Source organism: Canis lupus, chromosome 1, assembly GCF_003254725.2.
Source record: "Canis lupus dingo isolate Sandy chromosome 1, ASM325472v2, whole genome shotgun sequence".
NCBI lineage: Eukaryota > Metazoa > Chordata > Mammalia > Carnivora > Canidae > Canis > Canis lupus.
This window is the reverse complement of record NC_064243.1, coordinates 77,697,621-77,720,337: the sequence shown is the minus strand read 5'-3', so window position 1 is coordinate 77,720,337 and position 22,717 is coordinate 77,697,621. Positions and strand designations below refer to the sequence as shown.

Genomic DNA, 22,717 nt, shown 5'->3' with positions numbered 1-22,717 from the left:
TCACAACTACCCTTCATACACCCCTAGTTTCCACTCAAATAAGAAAAAGTATAGCACTGAGCCAGGGACAGGGACAACATGTTTCAAATTTCTGAGATTTCAGGAGTTCATGACAGCTTATTACTGCCCACAACACAGTCCTGTTGAAAATCTCCAGCAGCTGACCAAAGTTAAAGCAGAGCAGCTTTCCGAAGAAGGGTCAAGCAAGGAGGGCCAACCACCCCCAGTTCTTGCCTCCCTCTAGGTCCCAGCGACAACAGCTTCTCTCCAGAAATAACTAAATGCATGAGATCACCCATAGTGAGAAAACAGAGGCATGACACCTACAAGATGCCTATTTATAGAAAGTGTTAACACTCCTCAGGAAAAGACACTAGAAATCTCCTTGGAAACGTCCAAGCCTGTGCTCCCTTTGGAATTCTAGTCTGCTAATAGCCATGACTAAGTAATTGCCTTTAAAACAAAACTGAGGAGAGTTGGAGGTACTTACGGTTTCCCCCCAGGGATTCCTGCCAGGTTGGGAGGGATTGTAGGTACTCGCATGTGAGGGGGAGGATCAAACCCAACCTGGAAACAAGAAAGAAGACATTAAAGACTCAGTTCATACAGAGTAGGCACTTTGTGAACATCTATAGACTTCTCACTAGAAACTCATAGACCTCCAAAGCCACATAAACAGGAACGGTAACATGTGCTAATGCTTTTCAAAAGAAAAATTAGTAATAGAACCACCTGTAAATACAACAGGCCATACTTCTTTTTGGGTTGGTTGGAGTGTGGTCTATCTGTACATCGAGAACCAGCTTCCCATAGTAAAGACTTCCTGTGGACCTGGGATATCCTGCCTTCCCCAAAAGGTACAGAGAACAGTATGTTTGTCTGAGTCAGGATTTCTTGGCCTTGGCACTATCAATGTTTTGAGCCAGATGGTTGTTTGGGGCTGTCCTGGGCATGGCAGATGTTTTAGCACCACCCTTGGCTTCTAGACTCTGCGTACCAATAGCATTCCCCACTTCTGATCCATGGTGGTGGTTGGGGGGAGGGGCAAAATCACCCCCAGTTTCATACCACTGGTCTAATTTACTGCATAAACATTCATGGATTCTCTAGTTTTTTTTTTGTTTTTTTTTTTTTTTTAAGATTTTATTTGACAGAGAGAGCACAAGCAGGGGGAGTGGCAGACAGAGGAAGAGGGAGCAGCAGACTCCTCCAGGAGCAGGGAGCCTGGGATCATGGCCTGAGGGGAAGGCAGACGCTTCACCAATTGAGCCACCCATGTGCCCCTGAACATGACATATCCTAAACAGCCAAAAGAAAATATATAGGGACTTCTATTTGCTACAGGTTATAATCTATTCACTTTCCCTGATCCAATTGAGGATTATAATCACTTTGGCCCTTTGCGGTAAAAAATGAGGCTATTCACATAGTGGTTAAAGACTGGACAAGAAGATGGGCAAGCTGGCCCAGAGTTCAGCCACTTCTGCTTTCTCTCTGCTGCCCTGAGATCACTGCTTACACCTGAGTCACACTGTTGGGTTTAAAGAATAATATAGGCACGGAAAGAAAAAGTTACACCTTCTCAAATATTTTTTCCTAAGAATTAAAGAAGGTAAAAAAAACTTCAAGAAAATGAATGAAAAGGCTTCTTTCTGTGAGCTACTTGAGTCATTTCATTGCCTTCCAAAAAAAAAAAAAAAAATCTACTTGGGGGGAGAAAACCAGATGTCCCCTGAATCGCAAAAGTAGCTCCTAAACACTGCCTTGTTTCATCCACAAAAACAGTAAACCAAGAAGCGCCGAGCCCTAACTTAATGAAGCAGCATAGTGATGGTGGCAGGCGGGGCGCAGTGGGGACACTGGGGCTCTGTTTGGTGGGCAGGCGCAGGTGAAGGTCCAGATCCTGGATCACCTGCCTGCCAGTGCACCCACCTGCCCTCCCACCTGCCCGCCCACCCGTGGCATCTACGATTGAGGAGTGCCCGTAGGCCACCACAGCAACGGCGGCAGGGGTCCTGGCCCTGGCTCACCTGCCCACTATGCACCCACCTGCCTACCCACCTGAGTGCCCATCTGTGGCACCTACCATCAGGGAGCGCCCGTAGGCCACCACGGTGGTGGCGGCGGGGGCCCTGGCCCTAGCTCACCTGCCCTCCTGCCCACCTGTGCACCCACCTGCCTGCCCACCTGCATGCCTGTCCGTGGCACCTACCATTGGGGAGCGCCCGTAGGCTACTACGGCGGCGGCAGCGGCGGCAGCGCTCATCTGCGGGGACATGTTATGCAGGCTGGCGTAGGCGGCGCCGGGGCTGGTCAGCTCGCCGTTCATGCCGGCGTGGGGTACCATCCCGAACGGGGCGGGGTATGGGCCAGGCACCGCCAGCGGCGTCCTCAGGCCGGCCGCTGCAAGGAAGCACAAGATGTGCAGGATGTCACTCAGCCAGCGCTGTGGTCCAGCCTGACCGTCAACTCCAGAGTCACCTCTAGTGCCATTCACAAGGGGTGAGGACAAGGATGGCCTGGGTGACATAGGGGGCGGTCATCACCACCCACTCAGCTGAATTCATCTCCAGGGAAGAATGAACCCCAGGGGAAGCACTGTCCATGCACTTTGTCCTTGGCTCCCCAGCACTGGGAAACCAGGCAATTAAAATTAATAAACTGCACTATTGTGCCCGATTCACAGAAGGTAAACCAAGGCACAGGGCACTACCTGTTTATCTGACTTAATCTCAAAATAAGGTTTTGGTAAAATCCAAGATTCCTCCTAGAGTCTAAATTTTCATTCCCTGTTACCTATTCCAAATGAAGACCTGACTCTGGATTCATGACTGAAACCAAAGCATGGGTTTAGAAGGAATCTTCTAGGGCCTATTTTCGTCTGGGGCCAAGGTGTTAAAGAAGATTAAGTTAAAAGTTACTAATTTATTCATGGGCTGGAGACTCCGTGAAACCCCCCCAATTTCTAATGACAGACCACTGATTCCTGAGGGATATACCAGGAAAAAAAAATGGCCAACTAAAAAGTAAGCAAGAAGCACACTTGGGAGGGCAGTTTTGGTTAGTATTAGTGAACTCATTAATGCAAGTGATAGTTTGGTCAGGAGCTTATGTGCAAATAATTATCGGAAACTTTATTGAAGTCCCTGGAATTTGGATTATTTGTGGGGAGGGGGTGGTGGTAGTGGTGGAGCCAAATATAAACAGTCGGAGACCGAACAGGGTGCAGCTGCTGAAACCTAAGGACAAACATCTGTTTCTTATCATGGCTTTTCAGGGATGGGAAGGAGGCGGGCATTGAGTGTGTTTCATATTCATGGGGAAATGGCGTCAGGAGTGCACACACAACGACCCAAGCCAGGAAGGGGAAACGCAAAACAAAGCACAACAAGAGGCAATGTTGCTCTACCCGCTTGGTTAACGAGGGGGTCCATGGCTGGAGGCTTGCCGAGGCCTGGACGGAGTCCTGGAGTGGCACTGGTGCCCGGCGTTGGCATATCGCTCCGAGGCGTCGGTGTGCTGGATTTCAGAACAGGCGTGCTGGCTTTTTCATGCTGGTATCATTAAACAAATTAAATGAGTATTATTTTTAATCCAAGCCATATTACACAATTTATCACAACAGCAGCTGGGACACTTGGGCACCTTCTAGCTACTCCCTCAGCCAATTTTCATAAATCCACACAATGTTGACAGCATTAACTTGTGAGCGAGAAATGTTGACCTTTCCTCTTCCTGCCAGAATTAAAACTCTAGCTAGAGACACAGAACATGATCACACTTCTTCCTCCGCAGATTTTATTTTAAAAAGTATTTTTCCATCAGGCATGTGGACTTTGGATGTGGGCCAAGTCAGAACGATGACCACCCAGAGAAAAATCCCCAGGCACTTCAGAAACAAATGGCTGGGTCACTGAGAATGTCAGAGGGAGGATCCCTCTTCTAATCTTGCCTGTCAGTGGCAGTAGGATTGAGACTATTAGTGAGAGGCAGCAGGGCCATGGATTTGATGAGAAACAAACCAGCATCTCAAAGGCAAAAGCCCGAGGAGTCCTGTCCCTTTGAGAGCTGTGTGAGGTGTTAAGCACCACTGCCCATTTGCCTACATGACAGATGTTGACCTCTAGCGCAGAGGCCATCAGGGGTGTGGCAGTAACAGGGTCATGGGGCATCATCCTCTGCATCTCATCCATTCCTTTAAATCCCAGTCTGAGGAACACTGTGGAGAAGCCAAGAGCATGCATGGGATAGGGAGAGAGACCCTAGCTCCCTCTGGCCTTGGATCTGATGGGCTGTATAAACTTGGCAGGCTCCTCAGACTTTCTTCCCCATAGGTGACAGGGATAATGCCCAGGAAGACTGTATAAGCATCACACGTAGAGCTGTTATGTCTCAGCTTTTGTGGGTTAAGAGATGACATGCTCCACGTTATTTGTTGAATGGTTGAAAGTAGGAACAGACAAGGAGGCTCTGCCCTCCCTGAATCAGTTTCAGGCCTCTTGGGGCGTGACCACTTGAGTACATTCCCATTCTGACCCCCAACCCAATGCCAACATGCCCCAACACAATGGGTCAGTTGAAAATAAGGTACTAAGGGTCCTCTGAACCACAAAGGAAAATAAACTGCTAAACAGGCAGAGGACAGCTCATGGGACCTACCAAGCTCATTTCTTTGGATTTCAAAGAAGTGGAGCTTCCTGAAGAGGCTGTGGACGCCGGGCTGCTGGAAGCATCTTTCTTCAGCAGGCGGTTTTTGTCGATCCCGTTTTCCCTGGGTGAATGGGCAGGGCTTGCTCGTGGAGAAGAAGGGTCCTCAACAAGCATAAGCAAAGCTTGTGTGATTTCACTTATAATGGATGGACCTTGCGCTTCACAGATTCTATTTCCACACTAATTCTCTATATTAAAGGAGGACCCTTTAAGTCCTTTAGATCTGGAGCACTTGGGAGTGTGCACCCTGACTAGCAATGTTGTTATAATTAACGGAATTAACAGGATGGCATTTGCAAACACATCCATGAAGACAGCACAGAGGGAGAAAACATCCAAGAACAATTCTACCCTTCCTCATGTTCAGATACTTTTCTCAGGAATGAAAAAGGCACCAAGCCTTTTTCCCAGGGCACAGGAATGAAAGGGGCACTAAGCACCCAACTTACGAATCCTAAATGACTGGGAAAACAGATTTTTTTAACAAAAGTTCGTGTCAGATCACTATTGCTCCATCTGTGAACCACCATGAAGTTTCTAAGGTGTAAAGTTGTGAGAAACTAAAATACCATGGCTCTACTTTCTGTTTCTCATAAGTCACTCTGAAAATAAAGTTTGAGAAAATGAGTGGCTACCTCATTAGACACATCCACAACTAAGTTGTCATCGCTTTTGTCACCATCGCTGTCCTGGAAAAAGAAATTGTAATGCCATTTATTAAAGGGTTAGAGGCCCAGTTAAATTTCTATAGTTCTTGGTAGCAGACAGACTGAAAAATGGCCCAGGACATGCCTATAGGTTCCCTTCCAGACTGCGAGGCAGAGTCACTAATATTTCCTTCCCCTGTCATCTGATGTGGTCTACCCAAAGCCCCAAGCAGAAATTATTGCAGTGGCATGCCTGCTATAGATCATACTGGTGAGGGCAAGTTGCAAACATGGGGTGCATAGTAAGAGCTCAATAAATGTTTGCAACAGCTGAATCTCTCTTATAATCTGAAATCCATGCATGTCCTTCCATCAGGGCTCTTTTCCCATGGGATGTCAAATTAAGAACATAATTTCATGTCATTGCTTTAGGTATATTATCCTGAAGATAGCCAACAAATCTTGTGTTCACAGACAATTTGTAATTATAAGGACAAACTTCAACCATGTTCCCATGAGGTTGCTAACTACTTAAGAAAAAAAAGCAAAAAACCTATAAACAATGAAGCTATCTACTTGGCTGGGATAACATACCAAGATCTAACCTCATGTTAAGAATAAACCTCTTTAGCAATCAGCATGGAATATTTTTGGAGAGATGGAAGGAAGAGAGGATGGCAAAGTCTGGAGGGCACTAATACCTTGCAGTAGGGCTTTGATTCTCCATAAAACTGTAAAATTTGCTAATCAAGGAAACTCCAAGGTTGTACTAAGTTTGAGAAAGCTTCAGAAAAGCTATTAAATTGATTATTTTTTAAAGATTTTATTTATTTATTTGAGAGAGAGATAGAGAGCACAAGCAGGGGGGTGGGAGAAGCAGGCTCTCCCGTTGAGCAAGGAGCCTAACATGGGACTTAATCCCAGGACCTTGGGATCATCACTTGAGCTAAAGGCAGACGCTTAACCCACTGAGCCACCCAGGTGCCCCAAAGCTATTCAATTTAATTATGTGATCACTAAATCAATCAACCTAAGGGCAAGACTGAAAAAGTCTTTCTTAGCCAAAAGACCTCCTGTCCTTTAGTACAGAATAATACAATGAGTTTATGAAAGAAGTAGGATCTCATAATGGGACATAACTCTCAAAAAGGAGTAGGTCATTAATTTTTAACCCAAACAATCCTTTTACTGATGTCACTATCAATTACAAATACATGAATGTTTGAAAATTTGTAATAATAAGTACAAGTGCAACTAGCCATGTTGGCTTTTGGTGGGGCCTTCAACTCTAGTGAGAAAGTTACACTCAACTTTAAATTCATATCTTTTACATGTTTTTTTTTTCTAACTGTATCTAGGGTTTTACATGTGGAAGACCCAATTTACTTTCTTCAACAGTATGTTACTAGATTTATTTTGATCATTGTTGTTAAGGAACCATGCAATTCACTAGAACACATAAAATTATAACCGATGAGGAAGACTGAGTAACTCAGTTTCTTGAAAGAACTATTTTCATCTAAGAAAAAAAATAAAACTAAAGAAAATTTGCTTTTTCTGTTAGTAAAGACCACAGAAAAGTACAAATATTTTCAGGTGTTAAGAACACAAAAATGGGGATGCCTCGGTGGCTCAGCTGGTTAAGCATCTGCCTTCTGCTCAGGTCATGATCCCAGGGTCCTGGGATCCAGCTCTGTGTTGGGCTCCCTGCCCAGTGCAGAGCCTGCTTCTCCCTCTTCTCCCCACTTGTGTTGTCTTGCTATCTCTGTCTCTCTCTCAAGAAATAAATAAAATCTTAAAAAAAAAAAAAAAGAACCCAAAGATGGTGGTAAAAAAAAATAAACAAAATGTTTTCCCTTTTAGAAAAAAACTTACAAAAATATTTCACATACTGTACAAATTGGCAAAAAGTAGCAAAGAACTCATTTATTATAATGGGACTATGAAATTGAGTCCTTAAGTAGCCTATAATTTCAATCTTAGCTGTGTTTCAAATCCTGCAAATGTGAACCTTCACAATACAGTGTACACTGGTCAATACATCACCCTCAACTACCTATACATTTGGACATACTTTATATGAGCAGGTTATAAAACAATAATGTAGAGCTATGGATTCTAGATCACTTACTACTAAATATCTACCTGGGCCTCATGCACAACAACTCAAAATTATATTACTGGCAACTTCCAAATTTCTACATGTCATGGACCTTCTGAATAGCTTATTAACAGTTGATGCCATATATAAAAGTACCTGCTAGGACACTGGCTGTAGGCAAAGGTGAGGGGCAAACGTGTGCCACAAAAAAAGTTTGGACTGGGATGGGGATAACCTACACTCAAAGTTCTTGTAATGTTATCATAGTGCAAAGGATGGACCAATATAAGGGCCTCTGGCAAAATATCCACTCCTAGGCCCTCAGTATGGGGATCCTAGCCACAGTGATGAAGAGCATGGATTCTGAGTTAGACTGCCCCCAGGCTCCACCACTAACTCTGACCTTGGGCAAATCACTTCTAAGTTCTGTGCTTCAATTCCTTTATCTAAAATAGAGGTGATGGTACTGAACTCCCTGAGTCATTTTAAGAGTCAGATGAAACAATCCATGTAAAAACCACAGAGTACCCAACATTAACAAGCTGTTGCTCAGAAACTACTTCCCACTGTTAGCTATTGGCCTGAACCAGCCAGCAGGAGGCAGAGAGGCCCAATATGTAAACCCCCATCTAGCCCCATCTCCACCAGAGATGGACACATCTTCTATAAGCAATGGGAAGTGGACTAGTCCAGCATTCTACTCTCATAGCATTCCTGAGAATGTGTCCATCTTGGAATAGACACACTCAGAGATACACAAGAAAACCCCCAAGTCATCTACCAGCTGCAATGTTTATGACCCTCAGACTTGAGCCAATTGCCATTTGGCTTGGTTTGCTCTCCTCAAGAAATGTGGTTCCAGCTAGATATGAGTCAAGAGCCCTTCCTCCACAGTCACGCGTTCTCAATCTGCCGGGTCTGACTCTCCAAGGTTTTTTCCATTGTTATCATGGACTTAACATGACCAAAGTGCTAGCTGTTCAAGAGGACGAACTCTACTTCAAGATTGAATATGAGTCTGAAGAAGTCAACAGAATAGCATCCAAAGAAGTATTTTTGTGACACTAATTGTTTTTACCCTGATTATTTTAGCAGGACAGGCTACCAAAATTGCAGGGCCCAGGACAGATGAAAATGCAGGATTTGAAGATGGTGAAAGCAGAGCATTAAACCAAGGGCAAAGACTCTTTAAGAGCAGACCCTGTGCAAATGCATTGGCTGTATGTCCACGAAACAGGCCCCGAACACTAGTATCCCCTCTTGTGAGGAACTTAGACAGAAAGCCTAAAATGTACCAGTGAGTCTGGCGGAACATAGTTTATAGCTCTAGAGGAAAACAGTACCCTTTTAAGAATCTATCCTCTTTACAGTCTTACTTTAAAGGGTGTGGGATTATCACTAAGATCTTAGAGCTTGTAGGCTCCCTTAGAAGGTGAGTAAGCAAACAAATACTGTTTCAAGTTCTTTATTTACTTACATAGTGGCTGGAGTCCTTATCATCCACCTTTCTTTTTTTGATGTCATTGGGAAATTCAGGCCCATTTCTGCGTTTATCTGTGCCCCTTAGACTGTCTGGGACCAAGAGAGAATTACTCTGCAAGAAAAAAAAAATTAATCAAAGATTCCTTGCCAGGTCTCTTTGTACACATAAAAACCCAAACTGGATGTGACCGCGGTTTTAGAAAGGTGATACCTACACAGCCTTTCATTCCATGTAATTCATCTCGGCTGAGGACTTTGATGGCAAACATTTATAGAGGTTCAAGCACTTAAAAGGGAGACCCTGTCTATGCAATTAAACCATCCAGAGCCTGGTGGATCCTTCAGGCCCTACTCACTTTAAATGCTCTTGCATCCTTTTTTCTGTTAGAGAATCGGGAGCTTGCTGTTTACATGTGGATGTGTTTTTATTCTCTCCTATTGTGATTTCCTGGTCAGGAATATACATGGCCCGTGAGCAGAACCTGAGATTATTCTATCAGATGCACTCTGTGACTAACAGTCAATGTGTGCCCCTCGAAAAAGACACACAGAGAGCAGGTGGGATTAACAGCAGGGCTTCCTAAAAGGCAAATCACATTTTCCACAGCAACAATGAAGGAACTCCTTTGAATTCTTTTAATTTACTGTTGAAAATAAGATTTGGTGTTCCTCACCAACAGCACTGAAATTTAAGACCCAAAGCGAGTATTTCAGCCAGTGAATCTTCAACAGCAAGGCCAGCTCCGCTGCACAAAAGCAGAAACAAGCACTAATCTTTTCTACCAGCCACACATGATACTTTCATTCCCATGTGCTAAGTAAGAACTGTTGACCCAAAGAAAACAGGCATTTTTAGATATTTGGGGGGGGGGGTCACATGATCTGACATCCCTTCAATTCCCATCTCCCCTCAGGCTAAGGCATCAGAACATGTTACAATGAGTCCTTTTAAGTACAAGATTAGCATATGCAAGGGGGCAATTTGTTCAGTGATGTGTTAGTGCCTTGAAGGATGCTGAAGGAGCCATGCAAAAATCTCCCACACAAAGCAGATAACTTCAATTTCTTGAAGATGTTGGAAAACTACCAGGGTGATGTCCAGGGTCAACAGACAATTGTTACCTTTCTCTGCCACAATTTAAAAGAGAAGGGGCTGGGGGAAACTTTTAAGTTAGACCACCTCTAATGCAATGGCATATACAGGAAGCAAAAATTTAAAAGCCAGTGGGGGAAAAGGGTAGGGGGAAGGAGTATCTTTGCTCTTAACCAGCCCAAGGTAATCAGCCAGGTGGCTAGGTGTCAGAGCTCCCTCATGGAAACTGTGGACCCCACCATGGGAGCATTCCCAGCTCAACTACACACAGGAAGAAACCAAAACTGGGAGCCAGGAGGCAATCTGAATCAGCCTCTTTGCCCACTGCAGGGGCTGACACTGAAGTGAGCTGAGCTTTGATTCATGACCATTCAAGCTACACAAATGCAGGAGGTTTACATAAAAGCAGAGGGAGGGACTCATGCAATTCAATACGGGGTGGCTTAGAGTAATGTCTTTAGCACAGTGTGTGGGGCTGAAAGGTGAGCTGGCTGGATCCCTCTACTAATTACCGTGGTAAATGTCTGCTAAAAACTAACCCCTCCGACCCAGACCCACTGGCTGATAGGACACAGGAGACTTCACAAAACTCCTCAAAGTGCTAATGTGCACTCCAAAAAGGTCAGTCACAGAGTGGAATAGCAGCTTGTGCTCGTCTGTAAACAGTGTCCAAATACACCTGCCTGGGTCCTAGATTTTATCAGCATTCAAAATCTCCTTGTCCAGAATGATCAGATGCGCTGAGGGCAGCACCAGAGAACACTCAACTTTACATTTAAACCAGTGCCCAGAAGAATGTGGCACAGCCTTGGTGTCCATTGGCAACTCTAAAGTTAAGGATCTCTCTGCAGGGTCACCTTCAGAGCCTTCCTGCTGTAACCAGCACCCGGCATCCAAACCACTCAGTTATTCAAAGACAGCTTTTTAACGATTTTATTTATTTATTTATTTATTTATTTATTTATTTATTTATTTATTTATTTATTATGTCAAGTGGTACTGTAAACATAAAGGTAAACTAAGCTTCTGTTAGCAACAATGCAATTTCTGTTAGAAACAGTAACATTTCTATAGTTGGACCTGTAAGTCTGACAAGCTTTGAGGCCTCTGCTTCTGCATGTTAGAAGTTACGGCTGTAATTCTCGCTTGAACGGCTTAAATGAGGCCTATCATCTGAATAGGTTTTGAAAAGCTCTGGAAGTTCCTATAAATTCGGATAGGGCTAGTAATTAGCACTGCTACTTATGTGAAAATTGGCTTCATTCAAAATGGCAGACTCAGACAAGTTACAAAACACAAGTCTCATCATACCTTTGATGCAGTAAAATGGATTCAAAACAAGGCAGCAAAGACTGCAGGCAGGGAAGGCACAGAGGAGCGACAGTCAGGAGCCAGGGGTAGCTGGTGCATGGGATAGCACTGCCAAAAGTGGACCACTTCCTTTTACCCTTGTTCCCATGAACCCAGTCTTCGTGGAATGTCCCCAACATCTTCCAGCCCTGACGCTGCTTTCATTGTTGTTCCTGATTTAAGCAAATAGTTCCAGCCTAATGAACTTCACTGTTGGCAATAACAGCTGCTTTGGTTAACTACTGCCTAGGTGACCCTAATCTTTATGATTCTCTCATGCACTCCCCAGAAACCCAAAAGTGACTTCACAGGTATTATTACTGGATATCTCATGATACCAGAAGTTTGTTTTTCCCTCATGTTCTGTGTTTTCCCTCACACACCAGTTTGTGTTCCCCATGACCCATCAGTCATACTGATGGCCATTATGAGCCATTTTATATGCATTTTAAGAATAAAGAGATTATACCTGGGTACTGATTATCATTTGGATCTTTCAGAATTTATCTGGATTCTATCTTGATTTGTTAGATCTGGACTAGAATAAGATAGCTTCACATTGAATGTTACATTTAATCAACATCTTCCTAAATGGAGGAAGCCATTTGCACAAGAATGAAACTGGGGTTGCTTCAAGTATTTTTTTTTTTTTTAACTTGTACATCAGAAACACAGAAGGTAATTAGGGTCACACGTCTGAAGAGGCCAAAGCAGCCCTAAAAGACTTCCCTGTTCATCCTCTTCACTCCCCTCCTTTTATCTGGAGGCTGCCCAGAGAGGGGAGGCGATTTACCTAAAGTCACCAAGCTCTTCACATTAAGTCAAGGCATCTCTACTCCCAGAGGAGCGATTCTTAAACTCAATTTATAAACATAAAATACTGGCCCCCCACATATTTATCACTTAAAAGTCACACTGGCTCTTTAACCATTTAACATTCTCATTGGACATAATAATGCCTAATGCATGCTGCAGGCTTTTTCTCTGACTGCCTTCCAAGCTCCCCAAAAACCACAGTCTCTCTCTCTCTCTCTCTCTCTCTCTCACACACACACACACACACACACACACACACACTTGGTTTTATGACACCAAACGAAGACACACATACCCTTGGTTTTATGACACCAAACAAAGACCATAAACCTAGAACAAAGAAATTACATTCTACATTAAAATGACCTGAAAAGTCCCAAATGCCTGCCTTTCCATTCCTGAAGCCTGCCATTTATAATCCAAGATGCACAGCAGAACAGGCCTCAGTAGTGAGGAACAAGTCATCCAGAGACCCACGGCACCAGTCCACGTGATGGCAGTCATGGCCGATGGCTGTTCTGCAGACATAGCTGCCACCAGACTTCTCCCAGAGTCCGTATTTTGAAAGATTTTAATCTACCAAACAGCATTCATCAAATAAAGTTCATTTTCAAACATTTAATCTGCCAAATAAATATTTAATTGTGAATCAGAGGGGTTTTTTTTTGATCAGCATGAGATCTCATGTTACCACACTGACTGATACACTCTAATTCTAGCCAAGAAACTCAATGTTTTATTCACCTTGCAGCTGGTGAAATTTTAGTGTCTGCCAGAATTTTTCAAAAACGATAATTACTGGGCAGATTTCTATTACAAATGTCCCGAGGTCTGGGATTTTTGAGACTGTGTATGTAAGTCTCCCTTTGTTTTAAAATTGTTTTAACTAAACAAAATCATTTTATTTACTTTGTGTCTTCCACAAGAGCTCAAAATTGGACATTTATACCGCCCTCAGGGGAGATTACAACTCTGAGCAAATCAAGGTCTGAAAACACATTGACTTCAAAACAAACGAAAATTCTACAACCATAATGGTTTTCCATACCTTATGTGTTGCACACTTAGGGGAACAGAGCCAAGTAAAATGATAAAGGGAGAGGTATATCTGACAAGTCTCTGGAGAAAAAGGATCCCTGTGGAACGCTGAATACCAGAGTCAGAAAGAGGGTCCATAAGACCTGTTAGCCTCACTGGTATGACTGTCTCTCCATTTGTAGGTTAACTACACATGAAATGAATAGATGAGGCACAAGGACAGAAAACATGTACCCCAAGGGAACACTCTCTCTTCAAAAAAACCTGGAGAACTTACTTTTAAAAAAGATTTTATTTATATGAGAGAGAAAAAGAACAGAGGAAGAGGGAGAAGCAGACTCCCCACAGAGTAGGGAGCCCAATGTGGGGCTTGATCTCAGGACCCCAGGATCATGATCCGAGCCAAAGGCAAATGCTTAACAGACTGAGCCACCCAGGTGCCCCAAATCTGGAGAACATAAAATCTCAGTGTGCACCCTCACTGACAAGAAGCAAACTGTTGGCTACGATTAACATATACTTCCTGAGGGTCATATTTTCTCCCACTCACAGTGGCGTGATGGTTAAGGCAAGTTCCAAGACTGAAAGAGTTATTCAAAGAAAAGAGAGTAGCAGATCTTCTCCTATTACGACTGGTGTCCACTACCTCGAGCTGCCAAATCCAGATCACAGTATTCTAAATGGGTGAACCATGTTTTATAAAAACACATACCAGCACTATCCTCTGCTGCAGTTTTCTGGGTACAAGGTAACTAGAGACCTGGCAGAGGGTTTGAACCTCGTGGGTAGAGACGCACGGTCATTCTCTTAATGCCAAAATAAACATCCAAACGCAATAATTAAACCATACCTTCATATAAGAATGTCCGATCGTAAGCGTTAAGAGCCTGTTGAACTTCAGAGAAGATTCGTTGAATCAAATGAAATCATGACGATCTGGACTTCATATTACCTTTATTCTCACCATCTGGATAATGATGTTTCTAGTTCATGCTCTGAACACCCACTCAAGACTGAGGCAGTGAGACTCAGATACTTCAATATGGATAAAACCCCGTCTTAATGCCCTTGCTCCAAGACTTTCACTTTTTTTTAGCAATTTAACAGTAATGGCTGTTCATGTAAACGGAGGTATTCTGGAAGGTAAACTCCAGAAAATATGAAAGAGAGCAAGTTTAATGGAATGTTACACTGTCAGTGTTACCACAACACTCATTACAGAGCCTTCATGTAGCTTTCATTGATTCTGAGACCTCAAAGCAACTCTTCTGCCAACTGTGTCTAAACCCTGAAGCCACCAGCAGCAAATCTGAAAGGAAACCCCACTCATGGAGACAGCAAAAGCTAGACAGGTTTCCCTAATGTGAAAATAATGCACATTATTCAAATGGATTTCTTTAGCTGCCATGCTGATTCCCCTTGGGAACTTTCTCCTCCCGCAGGAAAAGTGTTTGTGTCAGAGGTACAGATTGGAAACTCATGACACCTCATTTATCCTCAGTTACACTAAGGCAGTGGGAACCTAATTTGCTAGCACACTCTACACTGACAATTAACTTCTCGGTGAACATTAAAACAATTAGGTAGTGACGCACCCCCATAACATCTGTGTGCCTTCTCCATCTACACCTGGTACCAATTAAGCCATCACCCTGCGCTGTACTCTTTGCTGCAGTCCGATGGGTCATTCACAGATTCTGCCTGACATTTCAACAAATGCATTTTTAACCCCTAAAACCAAAGGGATCCCCATGCATCGACTGTGAGAAGTGTACGAAAGTAAAGATGGGTGGAAATGCGTCCACTTGGCAACTGCATCACATCTCAGGAGCCCTGGCTGTGAAGCAGGTCTGAAGGGTACACAATGATTTTTCATACAGTTTGAATGCAAAATATGGGAAAGAACCCGTGAGTTCTCGTACCTCAATCTAGGAACTCAGCACTGTCAGATTGCAGCTGAGTGGTTTAGTCCAGACACCGCTCAGGAAGGAAGGTGGCCATGCAGAAGGTACAGACCCAGTAAATACATGGGCTGGAAGAGGCACTCGAGCACGAGATAGATAACCCTGGTGTCACCTGTTAAGCTCCCAGTTGACAAACAAAAATGTTCCTAGGACATTCCACCTACTCTAGGTTAAGGAAAATAGCACACACACACACACACACACACACACACACACACACACTTTAGAGCTGACAATAAATATTATTTCAATATAACTTTTAAATGCCCTCATGACAACTTCATTCCCCTAATCAGGACCTTGGTGACAGCAAAAATCAAATCTGTATTTCACAGTTTTCAAGAGCCATTTTCATAGAGCTATTTAGCTGTCATGGTCCCTCTTCGTTCTCCAATCCCTGATGAGATACTTTCTAATACAAGAAACCGGAAAGCTCCAGGTCAGGACTTGCCTGCAAGGTAACCTGGATGTCTCATGGTACTCACATCTACCTCTCCTCATCTGAAAGACAGACCTCATTTCTTGTTTACTGCGTTTCAGAGGGAATGATAAAAATGATCATGGGGCCAAAAGGAAAATAAAATTTTTAAAAACCTGCTTTCGGGACGCTGGGGTGGCTCAGTTGATAAAATGTCCGACTCTTGGTTTTAGCTCAGATCATGATCTCAGGGCCCTGAGATCAAGCCCCACATTGAGCTCCACATTCACTGAGGAATATGCTTCTCCCTCTCCCTTGGCTCCTCCCCCTGCTCTCTCTCTTACTCTCTGTAGAATAAATAAAATCTTAAAAAAACAAAACAAAAACAAAACAAAAAAACAACCCTGCTCTAAATGGTGGACGTTGTTTTCTAGTTACGGAGCACAAACAAATCTGAAAAATGTTTAGGAAGGAGGAAATATTGTCTATCTGACTTTCTGGTTTTTTAGAGTAAAGATGCCCAATGTCTCTTCTTCGGAGTGAGCAGGAGATACAACCTGGAGCCTTTCTCCAGTTACACGCAGGTCCACGCAGGTCCCGATAGCCACCGGGTGAGTTAGGGCATCCACAGTAAACCACACCCCCGCTGGTACAAGGACAGACCACGCCCAACCATCTAGAAACCACTGTCACTTTCCTGTCTTCCCTTCTCACAGCAGGGATGCAGTGAGCAGTTCTCCCAGAGATCTCTTTTTTTTTAAGCACAGAGTTTTAAATTTTGCCAAAAATGAAATCTGCTGCGACAACTGCTTAAGAAAACTTAGTGTTTTCCACTGTACCTAAATATTGAAATTTTAGGTGACTCATCTCAGTTTTATCCTTCACTTCCACGCAATTCCTTGAAATGTCAGGAGATCAATTCACAAACATTTAGGCAGAAATATTTCGTCCCTTCATGAACTTGAGTATCATGAGCCTAATCAAGTTCGTAATGGGCTAGGGTCAGTATCATGCCCCCTCCACACTGAGAAACATCAGTAATTGCCCACATCTCCATAACTGCCTCACACATTTAAAAACAGGCAAAGAAACCATCAGTAACTACATTGAGCATGACTAATAATGCATTTATTGCTGTCTTGCTACTTTGTAGGTTGAGAGAATGGGGAGGACAATCCCTAAAGGCTTGATGTGCTATGTCTGAGAACTTTCTGCTTGTGGTCCCTAAAACCCCTCACCCGGTAAGGCAGCCTCCATCACCAATTTATAGATGACGCTAGGGGAAAGTTCAAAAGGCTGACACACCTGGTCACACACATTTCGTCTGTGCCCAAATGCCACAGAAGTCTCTGTCCAAAACCAGTGTTCTTTTTATCACCCATGGCTCCATGGTGCCATGGTCCTAACGAGCTACTACTGGGAGCTGATGTGATATTTTAAAAAAAATTTTTTTCAGAAAAAGGCCAAAATTTCAGTAAAGTATTTTCTGAAGAAAAACTCACGTCTCACATTTTCCTTGCATTCTATGGTGCTGAGTGAGATTTGAGAAAAAAATCATGGGTGGTCCTTACTAGGATCTGGTCCTACCAATTAACTAGTTAAGCAGAACAGCCACAGAAGAAACACAAAGACACCACCTCACATTAAATAAAGTGATGGCTGTCATCACTATTTTAAAATAAGCTCTAAAGATGAAGTTGAGAAGTCTACAAAGTCAGTTACAGAAGTGATAACATGGTCCCTCAGAAAGACATAATCTAAATCTCTACCTCCATTAATTAATTGTAGGATTAGAGGTATCTAGCTTCCTTGAGCACGGTGTCTTATTGGTTAAGATGATGGTTTTGCATCATTATGACCTCTGAATACATTAACAGTGCTTACACTTTTCTGGGCCAGGAACCCCTTTTGAGAATTTGATGAAAGTTATAATCTCTCCTCACAATTATAGAAAAGAGCACCAACCCAGAACACTATGCACACAATTTTAGAGGGGGTTCAAGGACCTTCTGATGCCCACCCATGTATCCTGCCTAAGTCCACAGACCCTCTGCTCTGGAATCTCTCCCTGACACCTATCCCCATTATCTCCCTCTTCCAAATGTCCTGACATGGATAGTGCTGACATGTGTTAGGCATTCCAGTGGTTTTCATTTAACAAATATGTGGCTGTGATATTAAAAGATAATTATTGTAAAATGGTGGCAAGTACAACTGACCCTTGAACAGCTCGGGGGTTAGGGGTGCACCCCCGTCTCATTCAAAAGTCTATGGCTAATTTTTGACTCCTCAAAACTTAAGTACTAATAGCCTACTATTGACCAGAAGCCTTACCAATAACACAGTTGATAACATATAACATGTATTTGGTACATATATTATATGCTATATTTTCAAAGGTAAGCTAGAGAAAAGAGAATGTTAAGATCATAAGGAAGAGAAAATATAATACTGTACTTTGTTTATCACAAAAATCCATACATAAGTGCACCGGCACAGTTTAAACCCATGTTGTGTTGTTCAAGGGTCATCTCTACATGTAGTGCCTTACAGTGCTTGGCACATAGTGAGTGCTCATGAAATATGTGTTAAATGAATGAGTATCAAAACACACGTTCTAGCATATTCTTTAAAAGCCATACAATGCCTTGTCAATTCTCTGATTCAAGGTCTTTCAAGCAGACTTATTAAAGACTGACTTCAGCCAAAATTGAATACAATTCATCTCTAAATTAATTGAGATAGCCAAACTTTTTATTACTACGTAAGAAATAAAGTCCTTTTTGCTAGGTCATGTCATAATTCTTCACTCAACTATAGCACTCACATAAGTAGCTTTATGTTAAAAAAAGAAAAGCAAACACGTTTTGCAAATTAGTAAAAAACAGTAGTCAAATCTTAATTTAAAACCAACAGCCAAATAGCAAAATAAACCCTCCTAAAAGTTATTACTTTTATCATTCATCTTTCTCAAAATGAAGAAAGTTAAAAAATAGTGTCCATTAGTACCTTCATTTTTTCCTTGGGTTTTATAGTAAAATAGGCTACAGTAAGGCTCATTTGTCTTTCTACCTTAAACTAGCAAATGTAATTTTGTCACTAAAAATAAACAAACACAAACTATCTACAAACCAGTTTTAGACTCATAGATGAAAATCCATACACACTCACATTCCCCCTGGGTTGACAAAAGTCCCTGACTGCTGAGCTTGATATATTTAATCATCATGTTTGTTCAATACAAAGAGAACAGGAAAAAAAATAACACTATGTACCAACGTAGAATGCTTCAAAACTCCTTGGTCTTATTTATGACAGAGGTTCTCCATTTGGTCCAAGGACCCGTGAGGTTCCCAGAGACCATTAAAAATCTCTTTGGGGACACATCTTCTTCCTATATCTCAATCAAAACAACATATTGCAACAGACAGGACGCAGAAGCTGATGAGACTACGTCTATCCTCTACTCAGTCATGCACTGAAGAGATCTGGAAACATGCCACACAAAGCCACTCATTCCACCATTTTTTGTTTCGGAAAATAGTTCATTTTCATTAATAATGTTATTGATGGTAGCACAAATTAAGAAGCTCTTTACCTGTTCTAGTTATTGCCACTTTTTTTAAAAATTTCTTAATCCAGAGAAATTTCAAAATATATAATCCACATAGAGAAAAACTGTCTGGGGTCATCAATAATTTTAAGATGTAGAGATCCTGAGACCAAGGTTTGGAAACCACTGCCCTGTAGCAACTCATTAGTTTGAAAAAACAAACAAAACAAACCCAAACACGAAGAGTATAATCAACTTTCTCTGCCAAGTAAAATTCGACTTCATAATTCAAACCACTTTATGAAATACAGAAGTATTACAATATTTTATGTACTACGAACATACATCATTTCATTACCCACTGCATCTCATATTCAATTTTACACAAAGTTTGAAGAGCTATTTCATTTTATATAACTGTAGCGAAATCCCACTTATGTGGACAGTGAACAGCTTTGTTTCTCTCTACAGACCGAATTAAATGTTTAGGTTACAAATCAGTATAGTTTTCCCATTTTATACCAACACCACCAAGAGAGGTCTATAAAAGTTAGGCAGGAAACACAGTATATATACTTATTCTGAAAATACCCATTAAAATTATCATTAAAACTTGTGGAAAATTTGATGCAAAAGAGACATGCAAATAACGCATTAAGTAACCATTTATTTTGTTTTTGTACCGATTGGGTTTCTGCAATGTAGCTGCCATATTTTGACTTGAAAGTTCAGATTGTGAAAACATGAGGACCTAAGAACAATGGAAAGTGAAGGATGGTTTTGCACTTGGAGGGTACAACTCCTCACCTTCCTCCACTCTACCTCCTCACTTCCCCAGTGAATTAAGTTCTTGCTAAATTTGTCAGCCAAAAATACAAATTAGTATTTGATACACTGAGACACACACAGAGGTGTGGAGAACGCCTCTACTGGGTTCTGGTTCATCACTCCTGCCACAGAGCCTCAGCGAAATCCATACTACAGAACCCCTCCCACAACTATCTAGAACTCTTGCTGGAACTTTCTATAATCTTAGATCTAATATTTCTGTCACCTTCCCTCAGTGCTTTGAGAAAGGGCTTGTAATAGGTGTACCTACCTATCCCTGACCAGAGCTACATTTCCTGTGTTGCTTTACACACAGTAAGCACTCAATAAATACAGTGATTTTGGATGAAACAGTACCGAGAACAGGAAGCTAAAGTTAGAAATACAGTTCCAAACCTAGAATAAGTTCAATAAATTAAAACTTGCAGCCGACTATAGGTCTGAGGGACAGGAGCTTTCTCAATATCTCCCACCATCTCTGTTCTTCGGGATTAGGGTTTTATAATTAACACTCTATTGAATGAACATGGCATAAAAGAAGACAATCTACAGTGACACTGAGTCAGCAAAAAACATAAAGGTCACCTCCATCAGTCAGTTTATTTAGGTTTGTACTTTGGGAGTAGGATATTTTATTCCATAGCTGGCATTCTTTTTCTCCCTTCTTTCTTCTGCTCCCAACATTGTCCAGAGAAAACTTACAGTATGAGAATTGCAGAACAGCTAGCCCATCCTTTCACCCTTATCCACTGCCCCCAAGGCATCCTGAAATATAAAGTACACCAACCGACTTTTGATTTTGGCTCGGGTCACGATCTCAGGGTTGTGAGATCGAGCCCATGTCAGCCTCTGTATTGAGTGTTGAGCCTGCTATAGATTCTCTCCCTCCCTCTCCCTTTGGCCCTCTGGCCCCACCACCATCTCACTCCCTCAAAAGAAACAAAACAAAGAAAACGCAAAACAAAATAAAGTATACCAAGTTCAGGCTCAAAGAGAATTTTAAAAGCAGCCACTGTTCTACACAGAAGAGGGAAAAAGAACTTTCCACACTCAAATGATTTAACTATCTTCCCCCAAACTCAAAAAAAAAAAAAAAAAAAATCAGAATGATTTAAGAGTTCAGTATCTCAGTTTTGTTACCATATTCATATTTAACCTGCCATGTTCAGAAAGAAAGGAAAGGAGGAAAGGAGGCAAAAATTGAAGGTTATCCTCGCTGACAATGGGCCATTTTCTTACTCCATTTGTTTGCTCCACAACATTTCAGAGATGCATTTTAGATCCAATCTCCCCACAGCTTACTGACAGATACATGTACAGACTGAACGTGCAGTATGTAAAATGGGTGAGATTTAGGCTGGTAAGAAAAATGAACCCCATAAACCTAGAGCCTCTGTTCACTGAATTTCCCTGTTTTTAAGAGCTTACTCAGACGCTCAGTTCTTTGGTCAAAAATAAATCTGAAGTTCAAGTTCACCCTCCAAGGGCAATTATGAAAAGAAAAGTAGATATGGAAACCTAGCAACTAAGATGCATTTGTAGAGGATAATGAATGGTTTAGTAGAAATAACACATTACTAACCAATTTCACATATGGATTGTGACCTCTTGCCTGTAAAACTGATTTAAGATAAACATGAATATTCTTTTAAACTACAAGCAACCTATAGTTGGAATGCAACGATAAACATATTTTTAAAGTAGGCCTGGGGCATGTACAGATCAAAGTGTATTTCCAAGTGAGTAATCATAGCAGACAGCGTGGCCTCCAAATCATGTCCCTCTTATCTAACAAAAGTTTTATAAAAAAAAAAAAAAAAAAAAAAGGCCGGGGGAGGGGGAGTGGATAGTCATATTAAAAAAAAAAAAAAAGAAAAGAAAGAAAGAAACCAGGTCACTGAGAGAGACAGCATATGCATGTCTGTGGCTGTGTTTAAAGAAAGGCAGCTTGGGGTACGTTGCAGGAAGGGGAATGTGTTTTATGTGCAGCAGGCGTTTGAGTACTTACTGTGCCCGGTTCTCTCTCTGCTCCCGAGGTTACCAAGAAACGCACAGACATGCCCGTTCAGACACAGAGGCAAGAACAGAAATAAAAAAAAGGGGGGAATAATTAGAACACAAGCCCCAAACAGGTTTAAAAATGGCTTTTATTTATATAAGTCATTGCACATTCCTAATACAGTGATTTCCTGAAAATTACAGTATTTTTTGTAAACATAAGATTTACAGTTTAACCATACACAAAGCCTATTTTTTTATTTCTTGACAGAATAAATTACTTTTCTTCAAAAAATTAGTCAAGTGCAATTTTGCCCAATATTTAATGCATACTAGAATTAAAGCCTATGAAACTAAGTAGTAACAGATGCAATTATCAAACCTTTCATTTGAACACATTCACTTTCAAATTTAACTTCTTATTTCGCCCCATTTAACAACATTACTTTCTTTGAAAATTACCCAATTAAGCAGTTAACAGTTTTCCATAATATGGTACAGGCCACTGGCATTAACTAGGCAGTTGCCAAGATGTCAAGATGCCTGCAATCTAAAGAGATCGAGAAATCTACAGATGCCCACGTTAAACCCTGGAAACTTCCAGGGAGAACTGTGTTTCAGTGGCCAAGCTTTGCGACAGTTCCTCTTAGCTCATTGTTTGCTCTCTGTATGGGGTGGGGCTTGCTTTAGCGGTGCACACAACTTTGCAGCACTGTATG

General features: G+C 41.9%; 1 protein-coding gene across 6 annotated transcripts in view; it reads right to left on the bottom strand.

The window, feature by feature from the left end:
* The window catches only part of TLE1 (TLE family member 1, transcriptional corepressor), an 85,856-nt gene that overhangs the window by 21,759 nt on the left and 41,380 nt on the right, over window positions 1-22,717 (bottom strand). For 5 of the 6 annotated variants that reach the window (XM_025423248.3, XM_025423249.3, XM_025423250.3 and 2 more), the window contains 7 exons: window positions 22,009-22,025; window positions 8,936-9,052; window positions 5,346-5,399; window positions 4,660-4,812; window positions 3,410-3,554; window positions 2,213-2,403; window positions 491-567 (listed from right to left, as the gene is read on the bottom strand). In XM_025423248.3, coding sequence (XP_025279033.1) covers window positions 491-567; window positions 2,213-2,403; window positions 3,410-3,554; window positions 4,660-4,812; window positions 5,346-5,399; window positions 8,936-9,052; window positions 22,009-22,025 — 754 coding nt within the window. The remainder of the gene's footprint in view (window positions 1-490; window positions 568-2,212; window positions 2,404-3,409; window positions 3,555-4,659; window positions 4,813-5,345; window positions 5,400-8,935; window positions 9,053-22,008; window positions 22,026-22,717) is intronic. The other variant, XM_025423252.3, reaches the window with a different exon arrangement.